The 22,652-nt window shown below is 43.5% G+C and overlaps 3 protein-coding genes and 1 long non-coding RNA gene across 5 annotated transcripts; 1 reads left to right on the top strand and 3 right to left on the bottom strand.

Moving 5' to 3' along the window:
• Window positions 1–43: 43 nt before the first annotated feature.
• Window positions 44–2,351, top strand: LOC135495859 (glyoxylate reductase/hydroxypyruvate reductase-like). 2 transcript variants are annotated; one of them, XM_064784851.1, is made up of 4 exons: window positions 44–466; window positions 874–1,048; window positions 1,200–1,375; window positions 1,589–2,351. In XM_064784851.1, the coding sequence occupies exons 1-4, from the start codon at window positions 55–57 to the stop codon at window positions 1,840–1,842; spliced, it is 1,017 nt and encodes a 338-aa protein (XP_064640921.1). In that variant the 5' UTR covers window positions 44–54; the 3' UTR covers window positions 1,843–2,351. The 2 variants fall into 2 exon arrangements, with proteins under 2 accessions (XP_064640921.1, XP_064640922.1); XM_064784852.1 differs by lacking the exon at window positions 44–466 and adding an exon at window positions 520–627.
• A 615-nt stretch (window positions 2,352–2,966) lies between these two features.
• Window positions 2,967–10,585, bottom strand: LOC135496266 (zinc finger protein 341-like). Its single transcript, XM_064785504.1, has 13 exons — window positions 10,495–10,585; window positions 9,853–9,942; window positions 9,285–9,499; window positions 8,972–9,103; window positions 8,317–8,614; window positions 7,707–8,020; window positions 7,183–7,320; window positions 6,663–6,731; window positions 6,252–6,404; window positions 5,856–6,055; window positions 5,365–5,525; window positions 4,804–5,001; window positions 2,967–4,498 (listed from the first exon to the last, which is right to left on the bottom strand). Exons 1-13 carry the CDS (start codon window positions 10,583–10,585, stop codon window positions 3,564–3,566), a joined length of 2,994 nt encoding a protein of 997 aa, XP_064641574.1. The 3' UTR covers window positions 2,967–3,563.
• Window positions 10,586–16,470: 5,885 nt separating this feature from the next.
• LOC135496279 (uncharacterized) lies at window positions 16,471–18,646 on the bottom strand. The gene is made up of 3 exons (XR_010448629.1): window positions 18,473–18,646; window positions 17,178–17,482; window positions 16,471–16,858 (listed from the first exon to the last, which is right to left on the bottom strand). It is a non-coding gene; the product is annotated as an uncharacterized LOC135496279 (long non-coding RNA).
• Window positions 18,647–20,319: 1,673 nt separating this feature from the next.
• Window positions 20,320–22,443, bottom strand: LOC135496278 (uncharacterized). The gene is made up of 3 exons (XM_064785525.1): window positions 22,367–22,443; window positions 21,398–21,680; window positions 20,320–20,777 (listed from the first exon to the last, which is right to left on the bottom strand). The coding sequence occupies exons 2-3, from the start codon at window positions 21,669–21,671 to the stop codon at window positions 20,623–20,625; spliced, it is 429 nt and encodes a 142-aa protein (XP_064641595.1). The 5' UTR covers window positions 21,672–21,680; window positions 22,367–22,443; the 3' UTR covers window positions 20,320–20,622.
• Between the last annotated feature and the right edge of the window lie 209 nt (window positions 22,444–22,652).

The following is a 22,652-nucleotide window of genomic DNA, read 5'->3' as shown; positions in this document are numbered from 1 at the left end:
TCGAGAAATCTCACGAAAAATAGTGGGTCACATGATCTGAAAATGTCAGCGCCCATGGAAAAAGAAGCCAGCGAAATGGAAAAGAAATTCGTCGTTATCCACAGCACTGAAAAGGAAGATCCAGTCGTTGGAATGCCACCAGAGTTGGTCAGAAACCTTGAAGATCTATTCAGTGTTGTGCTCCATCAAAATGTACTTAAAAATCCGTCAGTTGGAGCGAAAATATTGGGTGCTTTTGTTCGACCAACTCGAGATGGGCGGGGTCATAGATTTATTCAGGAGAACTTTGACCTCTACCCTAATCTGAAAGTTGTGGCCAACCATGGGGTTGGCTGTGATCATATTGACATTAAGCTACTGAACAGTCATGGCATAAAAGTGTCAAACACCCCCGGCGTTCTTGGTGATGCTGTTGCGGAAATGGGAATATTGCTGATGCTGGCGTCTGCTCGAAACTTGGTTGCAGGTGATCATCTATTTGATTAAAATTCCAACTTAAATCCCTGTGATGACAACCACCTGGGCTGGGCCCGTCACATCACGTCATCGTGCAAGAGTTGGTGAAAGAACAGAACATAGGGTTATCTCGGCAGTAACCATTTTCTATGTTTTCCAATCTCTCATGTCGTAAGTAGTTCCTGCTGAAAAATGAGTTGTACAGTCCTGGAAAGTGAATCCTTGTGGTAAAAATATTAATATACCAGGATATCCAGGTACTCCAAATACATTATGTCCACTTTGGGCCAAGCTTTGAGAGAGAAGAGAAGGACTGTCCGAGGGCTGCAACTGTGCTCTCATTTTACCAGTTGTCATTGGGCCATCATTATTTGTTTCTGGGACAACAGGAAACCTGAAATTCTCATTCTATTTTAGCAATTGATACGGCAATGGGTCCAAATCCAGTGGAAGAATTCCCAATGAATGCTGTTGGTGTGCAAGTCTCCTCTGGTACTGTTGGGATCATTGGGATGGGAGACATTGGTTTCAAAGTTGCTAAGAGAGCACTTGCCTTTGATATGAAAATTCTCTACTATAACAGGAACCGAAGGTTGGTTTATTAGCTATTCAGTCACAAAGAATAACTCATTCGCTCAGCTTAGCATTGACATAACCTCATCTCTCTGTCTTGTGTTTGTGAAAGTCCCTGACACTCTACAGCTGCGACTGATGTCATGAAATTCACCCTTTGACCATTACAGGACAGTGGAGGATGAGGCTGCTGTTGGTGCTACCTATTGCCAGCTTAACGAACTACTGCGACAGAGCGATTTCGTAGTTATAACCTGTTCGCTTACCTCAGAAACCGATGGTATGATAGGAAAAGACCAGTTCAGCATGATGAAGCCCACTGCCACTATTGTAAATCTTTCTAGAGGTGAGTATGATTTTCAGCGCTGTGAACTAATAAAGGGCCTCAATGTAATATCTCTTTTAAATATGAATAAAAGGACACTTGGTTTAGTTTGATGGTTTGAGCAACATGTTTTTTAGACAACCTAGGATGCGGCACTGACTTTGGAAGAAACTGTCCTTCAAAATGTAGTTGTGATTATTGGATTTGTCTGTAAAAAGGTGTCCTCTTCTTTAGGAAAAGTCATTGATCAGGATGCTATGGTGGATGCACTGAAAGCCAACAGAATCCGAGGGGCTGCCTTGGATGTGTCGACACCAGAACCCCTCCCAAGAGATCATCCGTTACTAAAACTCAGCAACGTTATTCTCACGCCTCACCAAGGGTCAGCTACTGACAAAACCAGGAGAAATATGGAACGACTCATGATTGATAATGTTCTTGCGGGTATTGAGGGTAAACCATTGCCAAATGAAGTCAAACTAAAGTAGAGTTCTGTATGTTGTTACAACATGTAGCAAGATTATGTAGCAGGTCAGAGTAGGCAGTTACATCTAGTTGTATCTAGTCCAAATGGATCTCAACATTGGATCCAAATGTAGTCCATATCTAGTACAAATGGATCTCAACTATGTTGTTACAACCTAAGGAAACCAAAAGATTTTGTAGCAAGATTATGTAGGTCAGAGTAGGCAGTTAGTCACAGTCCAAATGGATCTCAACATTGGCCTGTTGTTCTAATTGATAGAAAAGCTTTCTTGATGTCATGCATCATTTTGACTGCAGAGTGACCTCCATGGTTTCAATGACTCGTGTTTTAGAGTTCATGTAGGTGGTGTTATGGTGCTGTATATTTTGAAAACAATGAACCGTGGATGATAGCTTCTGTTCACTAGGCAATGGACACATGAAAATTTAAGCCATGTATGCCAACAATTCGTTGTTCCCTCCTGCTGTTTTAAGCATGTCAATAATAAATGTTCAATGGAATTGATTAATAGCTATGTCTTTGTTTTCATCTGTGATCATCATGATGCAGCACATCTTGATCTCTTGGTCTGTCAGGATTTATATCCCTTATTCAATTACTCTGCCAGTGTTGGAAATCCGAGTTTGAATTTCTCCATGGTTTTTGCCGTGAAATCAACCCTGCCTGAATGCCCAAGACAGCTTCAGCTCGGGGTGCTGACATGAAAGTTGTCTTCCACTTTTAGCCCAGGACGATATTACAACCCACTGACTTCAACATGACCCTGTTGTCCATGTCGCCCCTGAAGTCTCCAGTCAAGGAGCCAGTGGAACCGTGAATTGACTAATTTGGGAAAGTGACCCTACACAGTACCTCCTCTGGCCTGGACTGCCTTGCAATCCCTGCTTTGTGTACTGCTCCGGAGTGGTACCTCCCCAACACTGGTCAGGGTACATGTATGATAAGACACCAAGAACTATCTAGAATCTTGTGTTCTTGTTTCCATGGCATCTATCATAAAGTACATCTGTTTTTGAGATGGTCGCCAGCCACATGGAGAATATCAGATGTATTGAAAGACTGGGTTCTCCTGGTCCTTTGCATCAAGCCATTGAAAAAAGACCAGAAATCAACATTAGAAAGAGACGTGTATCACTCGTAGTGCATTTATTCTGGTAATGATACATACAATGTACAGTTATTTTTCTCTAAAAGAAATTTACTGCATATTTACAAAGTAAAACGTACTGACCGTTCCCTATACATGTATACTTGTACATGTATGGTGTACAAACAAATGAACACAACTTGTACATGAACATTGTAGACTGCAAAAAGCTCTACCACCGAGTACAATTTTATCAATGTTCACAGTTATTCCACTTTCAACATTGATCATCGACCGAAACATTCACTTACAGAAACTTGGATATAAAATACCTGATGTGACAAAATGAAGTGGATAAATACATGTACATGTACAGTCATAGAAGAACATAATTATTATATCAAACTTCAGATTTCATCTAAAATCGTTTTACAATACATGCCCAGGGTAACTAAATAACACTAATGAGTACGGAAGAACAAAAAAGGAAAATTCAAGCATATTCCTACTCCTAAGACAGTAAAACTTATAGCTACAAATTAAAACATGCCATGATGTTGGATGAGCCCCAGGCAGAATTTCGAACTTTCAAAGGAAGAAACAGAGTGGAAAGAAAGGGATTTATTGGATTTATCTTACTGCTGTTGTCCTTGGAGAATTGGTGCCTCCACGGCAACCATGCCAAGGACCACATTTTCAGGCGATGAGATACAATCTTGTACAGCCTGCTCCATAGTGGCTGACAAGGGTACAGAATGTGTTAACTGAACCGCCTGGCCGGAGAGATGGCTCACGTCGTATGTCATTGGCTGAAGTGGCTGGATTTGCTGCACGATGTTGCCATCAGCGTTCGTCTGGGTGAAGACCTGTACTTCATACACACCATCCACTGCAGGACTTTTAATACCAATAGTCACAGGGCCTTTACCATCGCCAGGCAAATTGATAGTATTCATGGCATTTAACTCACTGATAGAAACTTTATGCTCCATTTGCTCCATCGGTGCTTGGTCGGCTTCTGTTTTCACATTCATGATATGTACCATTCTCTCTGTATCATCGGCTTCCTCCGCTGTTTCTGGGACAGGGGATGGTGACTTTGCCAGCATGGCTTCCATCTCCGTCTCATCTTCAGATTCAGAGTCTAAAGCATAGATCCGTCGGGGACGTACTCTCCTCCTCCCACGCCCTGACCTCCTGTTCAAAGAAACACTCTCCTTGGTCACCTTTATCATTTTCTTGGGTGCACGCGCAATACGTCTTTTACTTGTCTTTGGCTTTGGAACAGGAGCTTTTGGCTGCGGTTTCTCGACCACTTCTGCATCTTCATCCACCCCATCCTGTTTCGAGCGACATTTATGAACAGTCAGCAGGCGCTCACGAGCGAATCCCCTCCCACAGTCGTCACACCGCCACTTGTAGTCATCTTTGTGCATCCTCTCATGATCACGGAGATGCGGTCGTCTTGTGAACGTCTTCCCGCAGTCGAGACATTTATAAGGTTTGACGCCACTGTGGGTGATGATGTGTGCCTTCAGCTTGTCAGGCCTGTTGAACTCCTTCATACAACCTTCAACAAGAAAGAGTCATCTTAATCACTTGTCCAGGGAACAAACAAATGCAAACACACACAATTTGCATTTTGAGCAATGAAGCATATTTCAAAAAGCTCTAGGATCAAAGGGACAACTTCATAATCCAACCGAATCAAACAGCAAAACAACTGAGATAACTTACCACCAATCCCTGCCTGAAAGGCCAAGTACAATAATACATGTGTGCAGTCAAAACTCCTATTGGAGAAAAATCAAAGCAGCTCTTGATTGACCTGGCCTGTTAGAAAAGTAACCAAAACCATTGGTTATAATCACTTACCAGTATGACTTCTGAATGGGCACTTGAATCTTTTACTTGGATCATGAATGGTCTCGTGTCTCTTTAGTTTGTCTTTGCGATTAAAGGAGGTGCCACACTGCTCACATTTGAATGGCTTTGTGTTGGAATGAATCAACATGTGCATCTTGAGGTAGTGATCCGTTCGGAAGCCTTTACCACAAACACTACATGTCAGGTCTGAAAGGGACGGAATAACATGCCTTGAGACATATGTGTGACTTCTCAGACAAGAATATCATAACGGCCTTGACGGAGGTAAAATTGAGAAAAATGAGACCAGTCTCCACTGAATACTTCTGCATTCCTTAGTTCCAAGTACAATCCTTCAATGCAACACTAAGACTGAACACAGCCCCCACATCGAACCAAGTCTTCTAATGACAAGACAACAGGAGGTATTCAACCCTGAAAAGAATGCTAGGGACAAGGCTGGTTGCCTACTGAAAGCTAGGAGATGGTAGTTGGAGCCTACACATAAGCAGATTCAGGCAGAATCAACTGATCTCTTCAAGCAGATGTTTCAGGCTTCACTCCACTCACCTGCACTACTGTGTGTGACAAGATGTCTCCTCAGGTATCTCTCACACGAGAAGATCTTATCACAATTAGGACACGGATAGTTGTGAGTGGTGGTGGACATGTGATGCTCCAATGCCTCAGGGGTAGCATATTTATTGTTGCATTTGTTACACTTGAAGAACCTGAAAAGTAACAATAAGTATGTTTATTTTCAAATACATGTAGGTATGTTGTTGACTTGCTTTTTTGTCTCTGTCTGCAGTTTATGACCGGAAGCCTTAGATCCAGAAAATCTCTCTATTTTACACAAAAAGATACCAAACGTCTCACCAGAGTTCATGTTCAAAGACATGTAAAGTCCTAGCAAGTCTTATGATAATGAAATAGCCTAGTCAAGACAGAAAAATGTCATCTGTAAATAGAGTTTCAGTCCGTGAAGCCCCACCATGACCTCCAGATGGTCTGAGAACAAATGCAGCAAATCTGACTAAAAGATTCCAATGAATATTTACCTGGCGCCAGCCTTTGCACCTTGACTCGGATACAGACTATGAGAATACTGATGGACGCCAAGCTCATAGAGTGACGGGAAGTTCTTGTTGCAGAGATGGCACCTGTAGCACATGTCTGTCTCATGGGTCTTAGTATGCTCAAGGAATTGATCGAGTTCCTTGTATGTCTCACCACATTTCTTCACAATACACTTGTACACCTGTGAAAAGGGAATATCATCAGATTACTAAAATGAGGGGAGAAACTCTCATGAACTGAGACCAAGCCCTGTGGGGCTGCTGTCCACAAGTAGAGATGACCTAGTGAAGTATCTCCAACTGAGACTTGCATGCCAGATATCAGTATCAATAATGCTGGCTGGACGACATCCAGCATTGCTGTAGTGGTAAACTCACCTGTTCACTCTTGTGTATAACCATGTGTGTCTTGAGTTGGAAGTAACTCTTGAACTTCTCCGGGCAATAATGACACAGGTACGTGTTGTCAATCATTATGGACACTTTGTTACCACTGTCACCAGGCTCTTCTTCACACTCCAGTTCATGGCCCTGAAAAAACAACCAAATATTATGAGGAGATTTTGTATACCGGTGATGAGGATCATCAGCAGAAATTAGAAGATGCTACAGATGATTGATCGTAATGTGCCTAGTGTAGCTGTTTGGCCTTATCTGTCTCGGGGAAGAAGAGGGAAAACATCTTCCTCTCAGTTTGTCACCAAGTTTGTTTCAAACTCTTGGATAACCACAAGCCATACATGTAACAGTAAGAATTTACACCAAAACATCATCGCCAGTCGAACTCACAGTCATAGGTTCTCCTGAAAGCTCAGCGGTATCTTTCTGCTGGGATATAACGGTGAAGAGGTCTTCTTTCTGAATTGTATAAACAGCATTATTACCATGATCGTCAATATGTTTTATTCCAATGCGGAAACACTCCAAGGAATAGACAAGGACTTGGCAGTATGCATCTAGATCATTCATGATCACATATGAGTGGAGGATAAGAGCAACTATTATGTTTGAACGCAGGCTTTCACTCTTTACCTCTGATGAATAACTTTCCCTCAAATTAGCAACTAAAACCCAGGTTCCTTGTATCTGGTGTCTATGCCAGGGCAGGTTAAAGACCCCAGCAAGAGAGAAACATGAGTAGCTTGCGTGGACTCTACCTCTAGCCAAAGTCGGAATCACCAGGCCAATAAACCCAATTGGCACCTGAACTGTAGTGGCACACACTCATCCCACCTCGGAGGAGGAACACTTCCTGGAGTCTGGCACCTCCAAGTACAGAGCGAAGGCTAAACAAGGAGAGTATACTAACCAGCTCAGCTTCCTCAACATCAGGATTAGGCTCCTTGTCTCTTTCCATGAGTGATACCTCTCCCTCCTCACCATCCAGGTCAACCTTCTCTATGATGGGCATCTTAGGGAGAGTGCCCGTGTTACCAGTCGGCCACACCTGCAAGTAAAACGGTTTCCACATCAAGTGTAAGGGCAAAGTTAATTTGAGGGAGGAAGAGCAGGTCTGCAACAAGGTTATTCTCTGGAGTGCCTCAGTTTACATGTAGGAGTAGGCTTAGTGTCAGAAGTATCAAATATTTCTGTCAACAGTATCACCATCAACTACATGTACTTCAAGGCTAAAATCTAATGGTTTAAAAACCATTGGTCTCCAGGTATTTCCTTCATGTGTAACATCGACCAACAAATACTGTCCAATGCCAACAAGACGCACCCAATATCTGTGCAATCTATGGTGCATGGGACGATGCCTTTGCAGACAATCAGCCGACGACTGTCACATCTATTCAGATCCTATGGTAAAGGTTTATCCATAAATCTCACCTTGTGTGTCTGCATATGTTTCTTGACGTTCGACTTCTGTGCAAACGCCCGGCCACAAACGATGCACTGAAACGGCTTCTCGCCAGTATGTGATCGAACATGCTGCTGCAGATCAAAATTCTTCGCAAAACTCTTTTCACAATACTGACATTTGAGTTTGCGTTTCGATGCCTCCTCAGGACTCATTGCTTTGAGGCGCCTTTGTTTGCCACCGGGTGGAAGTTGGTTCACAATGATGCCACCACTCACATCTTGCTCCGTCAGCATCATCACACTGATGTTCTGGTTTGGATTTATTGCAACTGACTTCTTGCCTGAAATGATAAGCAATTATCAAAATGGTCAGTCAATTTAGAGGTTTGAAGACTATCTCAGAAGGCAATGTATGACATCTTCAGGGTTAGGCCTTCCACCATCATCAAATTCGAGGGGAGGTTGTCAAGTCAGTTTTCTAGTAGAAAATGGGACAATCTGTACATTGTTCATGTAGAAAGTATGCAGATCTGGGCATCTAGTTTCACCAGCCTCTTCCTGAAAAGCAAGATGGAATTGATGAATTGATATAAGTGTAAGTAGGCCTACTGAAGTCAACAGATAAATGTCTTCTTACCATGTTTTCCCTGGCTATGCTTCTGAATCGTACCCATGGTAACAGTCTGCGGAATCTGGTGGAACTCTTGCTGTGTAGCAGCCATGATACCAGATGGGTAGGGAGGACTCTGGACAACCTGATGAGTGGGTTGTTGTGCCGTGTTGTACGCAGCCTGGTTGGCAAAGGATGTTTGTAAGACGGGTGCTGAGACCGTGTACGTCGTGATGTTCTGATGCCCCAGACCATTGGCCGAGGTACTCCTTGGTGTCAGGGGACCAACTTGTGACAAAAACGGATTACCCTGGATTTGAGTACCCTAGAAGTACAATATGATAACATCAGATAAAGTGGGGGGGGGAGTTTGCCCAAGTTGGAGTTTGGACAATCTTACAAGCCAAGTAAAAAGGCCTCCAAAATAACGTACAAGTTTAGTAGTCTCTTTTGGAGAGTTTATCTGAAACCAGGGCAGTAACCTGTGATTGTTATGTCACGCGTGAAGGCGGACTAATTTGGTCAGCAAGCATAGCCTGAACCAGTAGGGTGGGATCAGTTGCAAAGGTTTAATTAGCCAGCCTCATAATCAGTAGGTTGTGGGCTTGACTCCTAGACGGATTTCTCTTTGTGTCCTTTTGCAAGTCACTTAGCCCTACTTGCTTCTCTCCACAGTACCTACCTGAACCATTTGAAGGTTTTGTGTCTGTAACTGGTCAATATTGGCGAATGTGATGAGGTCTTCACTGAGAACGATCCCTTGGCTGATAGACTGTGGGATGGGGGAGGCAGTCACAGAGTTGTAACTTTGCAGCTGCAATGACGCCAAATAAACATTTTCAAATGATTGAAGCTCCAGGACCTGCTTGAGTGAATAAGGCCAGCGTTAACTTAGCACTCCTTCCTTCACTTGAGTCCTTTCGACTTAATTATCAACAATATAATCTTATTATCTTTTCCAACAAGTTTTTGGTCATGACTGTGAGCCTACAAACCTGTGAGTGTCTTGTCAAGTTGGAAGGTACGGATGATGTGAATGCGCTGTTCGGGTTAGCAGTGATGGAGCCTGGTGGCATGAGGGGTCCTGGCCGCGACGATGGAGGCTGCTGAACCAGTTGTGCACATCGCTGCTGCTTGTGACTGACGAAGACAGACAAGGAGGTGAACTGCTTCTTGCATTTTCCACACTGAAAGACGTCGTCATCATCCACTGAAACGGAACATGATACACCAATAAACACAAGCAGTGTTCTATTTGTTAGCAGTTCCTCCTTGCATGGTATCCTTGAAATTGTCTTACTTCATGAGGAAATTTGTTTCTTATAATTTCAACTTGAAGTGGGCCCTTTTTCTAAAACTTGCCAAAAAGTCATTATATTTTCGAAAATATATTGCTGTGCTCTTTTGAAACAAACTCAGAGGGCCTCCTTATCGTCTGTGCCATTATCTGACTTAAACTGGATCAATTGAGGTTGTGACATTGTCTTGCCTATAGCTGGAGGAGACATCACAATCATGGGTGTAGACTTGACCTTCATGCTAAATAAGTAACAATAAACAAACCTGGTGGTTGCTCTTGGATTGTTTGCGATTCCAATAATGACTGCACAGCCAATGTTGTCTGGTTGTCAACAGATACTGAAGACACACCGCCTGAAACAGTGAAAAAAGTTTCATTCATGGGTGTATAATCATTGTTTACATTCAGATTCCAAGGCCTGGGGCGCCCATGTGCTTGTGTTTACGCTGTGCCAAGCAGAGCACACGCCCTGCTGCTCTTCTAATGTCAAAGCACAGCCATATTTTCCTTTCCTTTTGCACCCAACGGGCAAAAATCTGCCACAATAAAACGCAAAAATAGGTCACTCATCAACCACAAATCATCATGAATCTACATCTAGATTGAAGAATAATATTCATAGACAAACTAGAATGAGAAATTTTATAATGAAAATGTTTTTCGGGGGTAAAAGAGGGGGTGAACGAGGGCAAAACAATTACCCCAAAAGCCTGCTTTTACACGAACGGCGAATTCGCCAATCGGAGGCCATTCCAACCCCCCTCTTTCACCCCTAAAAATAATCGATAATATCCCTAATTAACAACATTTAAAACATGAAATAGCTTCGTAAGGGACTCGGCGAATATATTGTGTACCTTACTACGGAAAATAAAGGTATATTATTGGGGGTTTTCGGCATTTACCTGTCAAAACTTCGAATAGTGCCTGCGCCATTGTGCGGGGAGCGAACAGCACATAAGTGCCCGTATGTGCACACACTCCCTGTGCTGCCATCTATTCGTATACCTCTTGGGTAAGGTACTTTACTATGTGTGCGATAATGGGCCGAACGGGTGTGGCAAAGCTGTATTTATTTTGGCATTTTATAGCACATTGGTGAGCTGTTGATTAGATCCGACCCTACCTCAGTTTCTTTGAGCCTGCTGTGGGTCAATATGCCCTCTAAAGACTTCGGGCCTGAGCTTGTGTAGTAGGCTATAAGTGACCTGGAAGTGAATGTTTGATATAGTCGTGAATTTTTCTTGCTTGTATTCCCTAAACAAAGAGAAAAAGCAACAAAATTTGAGGGCTTCTTTCCAAAATTACACTGTAGACGTACAGATTGATCAAATAAAGTATTTTTATGAAGATAAGATATTGCATGTTTGTATTATATTGAGGTCTTTGTTACGTTCTGCATGAGAGAAAGGATCGACTTTGTGAGGATTCACCAGTCTTCTAAGATGAGTACAACTTGTTGTACAACTTGAACACTACTTGGGATCTGGGATCACAGTCCCAAGTACTGAAGTTGTACTTCCCGGCGGTCTTCGGTCCGTCTGTCGAATTGTACATGCACCCGCTGAAATTCGCACATCGTCCCTCTGCCACAGTTTGATCGTCCACACACGGATCCAGTGTGTATAGTGCGCTGCTTGTAACATGGATTGAAAAGCCTTTTTGTTCTGTAGGTCGAGTGAAGCTTGACAACGATTATTAACATTGTCGACACTTTGAGAATGCCGCATGGCGATTTCATTGACTTCCGACGCGGCCGATAAGCTGACCTCCAACGACGGAACCCTAGCGGCAAATAGAACTAGAACCAATAATTGTTAATTGTGGTCTCATAAGGACTTATTGAAGGGGGGGGGGTTAAAAATGCTCCAGCATGATGCCTGAGCAGACTTTGGGACCAAGTTAGGCCTGGAAGAATTTCCTAGCCCAGTGTCGAGAGTCGCAGAACCCTTGGAGAAGCAACCCAGCCAATGATTTAAGAGAAGCTGTTCAGGGAAAATATGACACAAATCCCTTCAACTTCAAGCAGTGAGACACCACTTCGGGGAACGAGTGGTGGTCTGAGATAGTTGGGGTCAACATAAATCTCGAAAAAAGAGATTCACCGGGGTTCGAACTCGTGACCAACCATTCCCGCACAGTGCAACCGTCTAACCGCCGAGGCCATCAAGGCTTTAATGGTAGACCAAGATTTTCGTTGGTGAAGTCGTCGGCATATTGAAGAAGCGCCATGATTGTGACGAGGTTACGCTGGCGGAAGGGTAATTGGGTACAAATAGTTCCAAGCTAACCGTATAATTCGATAATGCGACAGATATTTCTTGATATATCGCATTTATATAGCTCGGTGATATTATAGATAATGTTCTTAGTTGATTTTAATGTTTGAATGGCTTTCTCAAAAAAGTTTTTAGAAGCGAGGTCAACAGGGTCAAAAGAAATAGTCTTTGGCGCCAATGATGTCAGCAATGGCGAATTTGAATTGAGATTCAATTATTTTGGAGTCTGATTTGGCCTGGCTGTGACTGTCTCATCTCTCTCATCATGTTGTCAACACGGTGGAGCAGCCAGGACTGATTCGGCCTGGCTGTGACTGCCTCATCTCTCTCACCATGTAGACAACTTGGCAGAGCAGCCAATACTGATTCGGCCTGGCTGTGACTGCCTCATCTCTCTCACCATGTTGACAACTTGGCAGAGCAGCCAATACTGATTTGGCCTGGCTGTGACTGTCTCATCTCTCTCACCATGTTGACAACTTGGCAGAGCAGCCAATACTGATTTGGCCTGGCTGTGACTTGTCTTATCTCACTCATCATGTTGTCAAAACGGTGGAGCAGCCAAGACTGATTTGGCCTGGCTGTGATTGTCTCATCTCTCTCACCATGTTGTCAGCACGGTGGAGCAGCCAGGACTGTCAAACAGTTGTGTGAGCTCACTAGAGCTTGTACTTACATAACATCATAAAACTAATGTATATATGAACGCATATATATATATATATAAAACCGTCATCGGATGCGCATCCGATATGCCACGAGATCCTTTACCGTCAATTCCCTGACCGTCTTCGGATGCGCATCCGATATGCCACGAGATCCTTCACCGTCAATTCCCTTACCGTCTTCGGATGCGCATCCGATATGCCACGAGATCCTTTACCGTCAATTACCGTCATCGGATGCGCATCCGATATGCCACGAGATCCTTCACCGTCAATTCCCTTACCGTCTTCGAATGCGCATCCGATATGCCACGAGATCCTTTACCATCAATTACCGTCATCGGATGCGCATCCGATATGCCACGAGATCCTTCACTGTCAATTCCCTTACCGTCTTCGGATGCGCATCCGATATGCCACGAGATCCTTCACCGTCAATTCCCTTACCGTCTTCGGATGCGCATCCGTCAATTCCTATACCGTCATTGGATGCCACGAGATTTTTTGTTACCTCACCGTCAATTCCTATACCGTCATGGATGCCACGAGCTTTGTTGTCGTTGTAAAGGTTTCGGGGATACGACCAATGCATGCGAGCAACGTCGGCGGAACCCCAAACCGCCCTCTCGATCTATCCGTAAGGACAAGCCACTCTCGTGACCGTCACGTTTACGGACTCCGGACCTCCAGACTTTAGAGACCGAGCTTTTCTTTACCAGTACAATTACTGTATACTCGGCGCCTCACTTATATGTGTTGTTTTTTTCACATACATTGTTCTCGTGGTTTACGGAAAAGTAGGCCTAAAATGTTATAGTGTCTAAAAACAATATTCAGTTAATGGAATTACACTTTTTTCCATTACTGCTTGCTTGATATTGCCCTAACAACTTTTTCATGAATCAATTTTGAGCATTATGTTTACAACGTAGTTATTATAGCACGAAATATGAGTCTAAAATGCCAAATACTTGCAACTATTATGTTAATCACTGAAATCTTAGTGTACTAATTGCTCGCTATAAGCTAGGTTATTGCGCCCCTAAACCAACGTACTGACAACGCTACCTCCCCGGGACTCAAACTTTAACGTGAGTTAATTGTAATCTTACTCTCTATATACCAAAGTGATTTACCTAGGAATACAGTTGCACTTCACTGAAAACTAATGATGTGTTGATGAGTTCAATGAATCCTTCGATTCCTTTGGTTTTCTTGGCGAACTGACGTCCGACAATCAATGACCCGTTGACATATACCTGCAATACGCCATTGCCGTAGTGTGTAAACAGATCTAATTTTGGACGAAACTCGGCCCCTCACAAACTTTGGTCCATTTCGTCAATGATGACACTGCTTCTAGACTGTACCACAGGACTTTAAGCTGTAGCAGCGCAAACAAGAGTCAAGACAAATGTCCGCTGCCAGCCGCTGCTGGACCAACCCCCTCGCCCGCCCCCCATCGCCCGCCCCCCATCATGATCATCAGATTCAGAGGCCTGGCTGAGCCCTGTGATTTAGCCAAATTCAATATGATTCTTTTCTACTTTGATGTTAAAGCCCTTGTGTCATGCAGCGTATTCGGTAGCACCGGTACACAACTTATGTTAAACCGCGACGTCTGCTGCAATTCAAATTGCATATGACGCCAACGGAATTGTGACGACTTGTTTCTCCAATCTTTTAGTGAACAGTGATCACGGGCTGTGGGAATTGCGAAGGGATGGTGTAGAGTATCGCCACAACAATGTTGATATGATCACTCGTCGTTTCAGCGGGCATGGCTTGGTACATCCAGTGACCCAGCAAAAAGTAGTGGGTAGTGAGGCAAGTGTCTAAGAGACCTGCCTGAGTCTCTCACCGACAGTAGGATTCGAACCAGGGACCTCTTGACCTCTAGTTGAGGGTCTGAGCCACTAGTCCATAGTGTGTCGTGTAGATTCACGCTGGTCTTGCTCTTCGATCTTGTCACGTCACATCCTTGTCCCTTGCTCTGCCACAATCATGTAAATGCCCAAATACTGTATTGAATTGAATTCTATTTTCTGTCTTCAGAAAATCTAGGAAGAAGTCGCCACCCACTGATGATCTCATCCAAGTTTACCAAAGACTCCAAAGCAGTGCAGGAGAGGAATGGTGGCCTGTTCGAACAGGCATGGACTGAATCGCCAGCTCTCATCTCCCTAGTCACTCCGATGGCCACGTGTCGCTCCTCGATCGACAGCGATTTCAATAAATGATGCGTTGATGTGGGCAAAAAGTGAATCCTTTCTCGCCTTTGAACTCTGGTGTTCGTCATATCAATCCATTTTGATTGTCGAGCAACTTGTGGGCACACCTCAACTTGTTAGTGGGAAGTAATTTGCAATAGAGTGACTTACTTTTATTGCTGTAGTTTTTTACTTCACATCATTGTTATTTTGAAAAAGCCTGCCAAAATTCTGTTGACTGTTTGTTGTCGACAAGAGTCTATGTTTCATGAATAACAAGGCTGTGTTCTGTACATTGTATTCCGTCTTTAGTCTCCTGTCTTTGCATCTGTTTTCATTATTTTGTTGCCTTAAAAGAGGGCAACGTTAAGTCGGTGAATTGGTTTTGATGGAGATGACCCTTACGAAAAAAATCTCAGATTCACTTCAACCCCAAGACTTGACCTGACCCAATTTATGCCTGCCCTTAACAGCCCAGGAACTCCCGAACCCGAGCAAAATCATGAAGGCCATCGCACTATTTCGTCCGTCTTCTGTCATGGTACAGGCAACTGCAATTAAGATTGGTGAAATCCCAATATCATTCTGTCTGTGGGATTTCGAAACAATCAACCTCTGCCAGCTGCTTATCTATTCAGATTGTAAAGGCCTTGACACAACCTAAAAACTCTGAAACAACTACCCTCTGCCAGCTGGTTATCTGGTCAGGTTGGGAAGACATTGACACAACCTTCAAAGGGTCTTAGCTGTAGAAGACAACATTACACTTGCGTTCTACATGGGTGATACAAGACAACTGATTTGGTTGTACCATGGTAATCATCTCACAAGGACGGACAATGGAACAACCAACCTCTGCCAGCTGGTTATCTGATCTCACGAGACTGGCAGTACACATTGGGTGATATGAATAAAGACTAGCAAATGCTTTTACTCCGGTTTTGTACAGGAAGGCCTAGTGTAAATGTACATGGAGATTTAGATAAAAGCATTTCCTAGTCTTTATTCATATCACCCAATATCTACCTGACAACTCTTTAAGTACAACCTGAGTACCACTTGGGACCACAGTCATCTTAAACGTGCCACCAAAATGACGTCAATATCTACATAAAAATACTTTACTTGATCAATTTGTCTACAGTGTAATTTTGGAAAGAAGCCCTCAAATTCGTTGTCAGTCCTCGTTAGATTTTTAGCCGTAGCAGCCAATAGCTGGTCTCAAATCATCCACAACAATCAACAGAACATTGGGTTTCTGGGAATGTGCGAGACCTGAAACAAATGCCAACACAACCGAGATGAAAGTGGATACAGAATTGTGACAAAGATACTGATGATAACATCACACATGCCAATGGAGTATTTAATTGTGCTGGCTCCTCAATTAGAAATTACTCGAAGAGAAATTTGTCCAAGAGACATCTCCAATAATCATATGGACAGGCCTCAAGACATTTCTAATAAACATGGGGACAATCTCTTCCGAGTGGTAATCTGTCCAATTGACCACGACCAAGTATCTGATTTATAGTACGGGCCTAGTGCTGTCAGTTTACCATGGTGAACTGTGGATTTACCATGGTGAAATTGAGACACATTTTACCGTTATGATGCAGATGATTCAACTTAAGTAATAGAAGGTCGTTCAGATACTTTGTCTGAGATAAGCTTCATCCTCAGAGAATTTTTTTTGTTTAAAAAAAAGTAACGCCGAAGAATAATAATAAACTTTCGAGATTTTAGTAATTAACCCTTTTCACTTTTTCAGTTTGCATGAATTAAGTATCGTTACATGATCTTATTCATTAATCAATGTCGCCGATAACTGAAGGCACCGAATCAGGCCAGGATCATTTAGTTGTATAGAAAATAGCCCCATTATCGGGACTGCAGACAAATTCATCTAAACAAGAAAGTGTCCTTATTGTTCGTTGTTACAAAATAGGCCTACTCCTTTCCTTTACTGTAGTCAGTGCGTCCACTGAGCGTCCGTCTACCGGTTACAGTGATACTTTTGCGAAGCGTCCTGTATGCGAGGATCGGTGCCGGGGATGCAGTGGCATCCGTTCTTGGTGTCTCCAGGGGCGATGAAGGTGTCTCCGCGCATACAGCCTGGAAATAAACAGGATACGGTTTGTTATCATTCTCTCCATACCGTCTTGTCGCCAGTCGTCACTCACAGAGGAGTACACACCCATGGCAAAGGGAAATGTCTGCCAGATTGTGTTACAGAGGACAATCAAGTGTCATATTATAAGGATACAGCTGCTTGCAATAGTTTTGATTTTGATTTTTGAGTTGCGTCAGTAGTGGCATTGCATTGTGACCTACCTTAAAGAAGATACAATGCCACAAAGCAAAATGTGCCTGTTTGGCATAACATCGCACCAAAAACAATCGCAAGGAAATTAAATGATCAAACGCCACATACCTAAAAGTTCGCACCATTTTTTAGGCGACCTGTCCATTCCAGGTGGGACGGAGAAGAGTCCGTGGTCGAACGGGACGCACTGGCATGAGTACCTTCCGGCCTGTTCGATCCAGGTCTCACCGAGTACACGTTTGTCATCGTTCACGTCAAGGCAGTTTCTTCTTTTCGGCGCCGAGCCCGGACTTGAAGGACCTGCTGGTCTGCCTCCTGGTCTGCCTCCTGGGACGTATCCTGGGGAACGGTTACCAAGACCCATCTCAGCCAGCACGACCAGCAACGCAGCTATCAATAAGGTCTTCATCTTGCTGAAAAGACAACGCCCAATTTGATCACAATAAAGTTAAATCCAATGACGCATTGGTGGTGCCTGCATATATATCGACAAGGAAGAAACTGGGTAAATACGTTGAAGTGTACCTAGTATCTTTGTACCTGTCGGCCTATTTGCTTGTCACTTTGCTTGTCACTGTCGTATCTTGCGAAAGTGACACAGTGACACAGTGACAAGCAAATAGGCCGACAAATCGATTGTAGAATCAGACTCATTTTAATCTGTAGAAATAGTCCGGGAGTGGAGCGACTTTTATTTAACATGCAAGCTACAAATGATTTGAATGTGTTGAGTGATAGAGTACGCCTGCCTGACCATAGAAACCCAATTCTGAAGTTTTTCCAGTAGTGGGTGTGGGAGATAAGAGTGGTTAGAGTTTTTGTTAATGACTATTCATCATTGGACCACGAATGGGAGCTCTGTACAGGAGCACAAGCATCAATATACACGTAAATCTTGAACGGTTGGATTTAGACTCTATGAATGTATTACCAACAGATAGAAACAGGGTGTCTCTGAGTGAGATAAGCATGTGTTTATTTGTTTTTAAGTGACAGTGTGTTTAGAACTGACTTTTTTTACAAGGTGCCAACAGCCACTGTATTCGAGTGCCTCAGGGACCGAAGTATACATTCCTGATGTGCCGTGCAACCCAAGAATAAGCTTACGAGACAGTATATTCATCATCCTATTTTTACTTCCTTGTTGTGACTTTGCTCGTCAGAAGAGCCAAGGGAATGTGTTGCAGTGACCAGACATAACGGCCGATCAACAAGTGCTAGGATGGACCGTGGCGACCTGATCCGCCCTGTCGAGGAAACTCAACTGTGTGACGCCACATTGTCAGAGTAACAAGGACACGCTAATGATCGCACTGCTGAGGGCAGGATGGAAGGATGACAATAATGACAATGATGCTCAATCAGAAACTCATCAGCCCATGCACCTGCTATAGCCTACATACCTTGTCGTATTCGATCCGACTGCGACGTTCCCTTCGTCCGGACAGATCAAAAGGAATGTTTCGCACTGAAATGATTCGTCCTTAAATCAGATTATAGCCAATTATGAGGCAAATGATCGGATTCAGTGTAATTTCATCAGTAGGCACTGCATATATTCGTCTCGTTTGATATTGGCGGTCAAATATGAATGTCAATGCAGAAGTGGGCCACATAAGAACAATCGAGGTTGCGACAATTGACCAAATAGTTAGTCTCAATGATCAGTGGCAATATCATTCGCCGTTAGCACTGGCACTTGATGAGGAAACAATTCTGTTAATCTGATTCAATTATGAGCAAATATATCAAATGCCGAACATCCTGTAATTTGCATACCAGTGATATGACGATTAAGGGGAGTTACTGAGGAGAAATTTGTCAGAAATGTTGGTCATGGTTGCAGTCACCAGTTGTGACCTGATTCAGGTTACCCCCCCCCCCCCCCCCCCCCAATCTCACACGGAATACGCGAACAGGCATCCTTCGCAACCCACGAATGACGTAAGCGCGAGAACGAAGACCTGTCTGTGGTCAACTCCTAGCCTCGCCATGGCAACCGTTGCTCAGTGAAGCTTGCACCGTACATTTCGTACATCGCTTCCGGTTTAGGAGGCAAATGAAGCGCAGTCCTCTCATTGGTAGATGGTCTGTAGCGTCAAGAAGTCCTGCCCATTTCATTCAGGGGTTGGATCAGGGACGTCCACCACGCGGTTGTCCATTCTCTCAGGTAGCTAGCCGGCCAGTGTCGGCAATAGAGAGAACTAGTAAATAGCTAACGGGCTCTGCAGACTAAGTACCGGCAAGCGAAAGATTTATAGGGCGTCTCGAATCGGAAAGTGTTGATAATAGAACAAAAATGTCATCCTCAAAATGATGATTTTCATATTAGTTGATTTGACTGAGTAAACTTCTGATTGCACACGTAGCAGTCATTTCTATGCCAAATTATCGAATATCATGATATATGGTAATTGTGGACATTGTTTTTGAAGACTTGATTGTGATAGCTTGGTTCATTTGCACTGACATGCAGTCATTTGTAGTGCCATCGGTTATGAATTATGAGTCTGAGCACGATTAGATCGTTTGGAGTCAACAGGACACATGATTTTGGATATCTTGAGGATAACTGATACAGATCAAATGGTTCTTTTTTAGCTCATGTAAAAAGTTTATCCACAAGTGAAGCTATACACCGCCCTGGTGTCGATTTTCGCTGTAAAGAAGAACAAGAATAATCACCATACAAAAAGGCCTCGCCGCTGGCCACCAGAACATTTTAACCAATGCCTGACGTGTTCCCCCTTCTTTTGAACAATGCCTTCCATTGGAGCGATTTCAATATCATGTCGGAAGAGCACCATGGATAACGAGAACCACCATACCATTGCGTCTGTCCGACAGCATTGGATTGGTGAAGCTGGTCTCTTGTGGCGGATGAGGACCATCAGCAAATGCTTCCGGAATAATGGGATATGCCAAGAATCTCTTACAAAGGGGAAGATGTCAGGAAATTCACCTCGCATCTTGTCCCATTTCTCTTCAAGTTGTCAGGTCGTGCACAAGTTCACCAGTGTAGAAGTAGAAAATGTCCCCCTGGTAAATGTGACCGACCCTATTGTATTCTGTCGGATCTGGTAAATGATTCTAAAGAGGCTGTCAATATAGCTCAGAGATTTAAAGCGCATATCAGAATCGTCTGTTCCCGGATATTCCATCCTGGGACATTTCAAACCAGTTTGGGTCAGAGTCTTTCAAATAAAGTCGAGAAATTAAATAAAAGTAAGACAGTTTCATCAATAATAGACTTTATCAGTCAAGCAATTCGAGACTAGGTATAAAATACGGAACTGAAAGGTATCTCTCCACTGACCAGTACAATGTCAACAGTATTGATTTATTGATTTCATTGTACTGTCAGATAGGAGAGACCTCTACCGGCGACTTTGTATCACTTGGTCTACCTAATGGCGTACCGTACTGTTTCAGCAAAAATAGTCATTCTGGAGCTAATAAACTTCCAGTTCGTGCAAGAATTCAGGTTCGATTACATCGGGTATACGGGTCATAGTTTCGGTTCGGATTTAAAATGCTACCGGCCTTGGGACGATCATCCCTTGACGTACCGGAAGATACAGTGGAAAAGATCCGCACGCGGTCCGGCAAGTTGACCAGGGTTCTTCCCAGGAACACAATTGCAGGTACTTCTCTTCCCTTTTGGGGGCACGAACACATATTTCCCTGGGTATACATACGTCATACATCCTGTAAGAAAGAAAACAACGAGAAGCATTAGTTAAAACAACACATACACTCGATTTCCGAGATCGCCAAGAAAACTACAAACATACATTCGCAAAAGTGCCAGGTCGAGGTTTGAATATTAATTTTTGAGTTTTAATGAACCATACGGGCTTCCGTACCGATCCGCTCGGGTCTAACTCCAGATCAGGCCCGAACTCGGCCATGGAGTACCCCATTCATACACGCTTCGGCATCGCAGCGGAGTTTCCTTGAAATAAAGGTTTTTTAGCTTTTGTAAAACTTTTAATGCCTTTGGCTAACAAAAATAAACACCTCGTAAAGCCTTGTTTTTCAGCGACAAGAAAAACCCTCAGGGGTTCTTCAGGATCTCAATAAGTTTTTTTCAAAAGCTCCAGAACATTTCTTTCGAAGAATGTACTTTGCCTGCTTCACGCACGGGAATCGACAACAGGGAGTTTTCGCAAATGCGAACGCCTTTCCCATCATTGTCATTGGTCGTGCTCCCGATCACGATGTCGAACAGTGGAACAGGAGAATTTGGGGGATTTGCGAAAAAAATCTACATGTATAGCAACCAAAGATCAACTCCCACAAAGCATAGATTTGCTGAACATGCCTACCGTTCAATTTGCAGACACGAGCAGGCCTGGCCCCCGCCGGGCCTCCGACACCAGGAAAAACATCGCTGAATGTTCCACAGGTACACTTGAACGAGCGCCCGTCATCTAGCACTTCTGTCCACTTCTCCCCCTTGTTGAATATCTTGCCAGCCTGGTCAGAATTTTTGTTTCCCATGCATCTGGTCCATATTTCTGGTTTGAGAGCAATGGCCTTGTGATGTGCAGCAGAGCAGCATCCTACGACTGTGGTGAGGATAAGTATAACCAGCCTCATCTTGCTGAGCTGAAACAATGAGACGTGAATAGCAAGAAGTTAACCAAAAAAGAACACGAGGGTTCGGGTCGTTTTGAGGGCCCTAAACAGGCAAATATGGCATTCCGAGACCTTTCGAGCAGAACTGATTCTTCAACTTATCAAAAGAGGACATAGAGATAGTTCAAAACATTCAGCGGAATTTAAAATAAAAGAATGAAGCATTGTCCAGGTGTCATTCTCTGCTCCTACGGATGGCTAAGTGATTCAGGCACGAGTGCACCTTGTGACCATGAGACACCACGCATCTTCCCGTGAGACCACGAGATGCCCACGTCTCTGCCTTGTGACCGTGATACCATGAGACGACACGCTTCCTCTTCTTACACTTGGGACTCGGCAAGCCGTCGCTTGACGTATATTGCCCTTTGGGAGGCAAGCCTTGAAGCTTTGCACTGATGTGCAGTCTCGGACTGATGGTTTTATGTTAAGGTCAGGCAACACGTACTACCATTTTGGCTCGAACTTGAAATTAAAACTCTTTCAAAACAAAGTGTATGGCAATTTCAAGGGTGGGAAGTTGTTCTTTTTTGCTAGAGAACAGCCTCCAAGGTTTTAAACCGGCATTCACTTCATTTTGAAGGAGTTCTAGTTGACTTTGGATTTCAGGTTGGAGCCAAAATGGTGGTACCTATGATCAACCCTTAATACTCTACCTTCTGAACCTGTGATGTACCTGACTGAGATATCTCTCTCGATCTGCTGACAACACCACTGCAAGCGATACATAAACTCGCAGCATATAGAGTTTTTGCTGTTTGACCAGTTTCCTCAACCCTAAACAAACGAAACCCATGGTGTGATGGAGTTAAAAAATTATGTTAACGATACGACGGAATTAAACAAAAACAGCTGCAATTTTTAAAAAATTGTTTATTGCCAGACCAGGTTTGTGACAGAACCAGTTAATAGACATCAGATTCAATTTTTCATGTGGCAAGT

This window comes from Lineus longissimus, chromosome 11 (assembly GCF_910592395.1).
Source record: "Lineus longissimus chromosome 11, tnLinLong1.2, whole genome shotgun sequence".
Lineage (NCBI taxonomy): Eukaryota > Metazoa > Nemertea > Pilidiophora > Heteronemertea > Lineidae > Lineus > Lineus longissimus.
Note: the sequence above shows the minus strand (reverse complement) of the source record. Positions and strands in the feature narration are given on the sequence as shown.

Bases quoted from the DNA above. Each gene is read 5' to 3' on its own strand.
- LOC135495859 (XM_064784851.1), top strand. From the start codon at position 55: ATGGAAAAAGAAGCCAGCGAAATGGAAAAGAAATTCGTCGTTATCCAC. The intron at 467-873 runs GTGATCATCTAT...ATTCTATTTTAG, and splicing joins TGCTCGAAACTTGGTTGCAG to CAATTGATACGGCAATGGGT. The intron at 1,376-1,588 runs GTGAGTATGATT...CCTCTTCTTTAG, and splicing joins TATTGTAAATCTTTCTAGAG to GAAAAGTCATTGATCAGGAT.
- LOC135496266 (XM_064785504.1), bottom strand. From the start codon at position 10,585: ATGGCAGCACAGGGAGTGTGTGCACATACGGGCACTTATGTGCTGTTC. The intron at 6,732-7,182 runs GTTAGTATACTC...TATACAATTCAG, and splicing joins ATGTTGAGGAAGCTGAGCTG to AAAGAAGACCTCTTCACCGT. The intron at 6,056-6,251 runs GTGAGTTTACCA...CCCTTTTCACAG, and splicing joins TTATACACAAGAGTGAACAG to GTGTACAAGTGTATTGTGAA.
- LOC135496278 (XM_064785525.1), bottom strand. From the start codon at position 21,671: ATGAGGCTGGTTATACTTATCCTCACCACAGTCGTAGGATGCTGCTCT. The intron at 20,778-21,397 runs GTAGGCATGTTC...TCTTTCTTACAG, and splicing joins TCGTGTCTGCAAATTGAACG to GATGTATGACGTATGTATAC.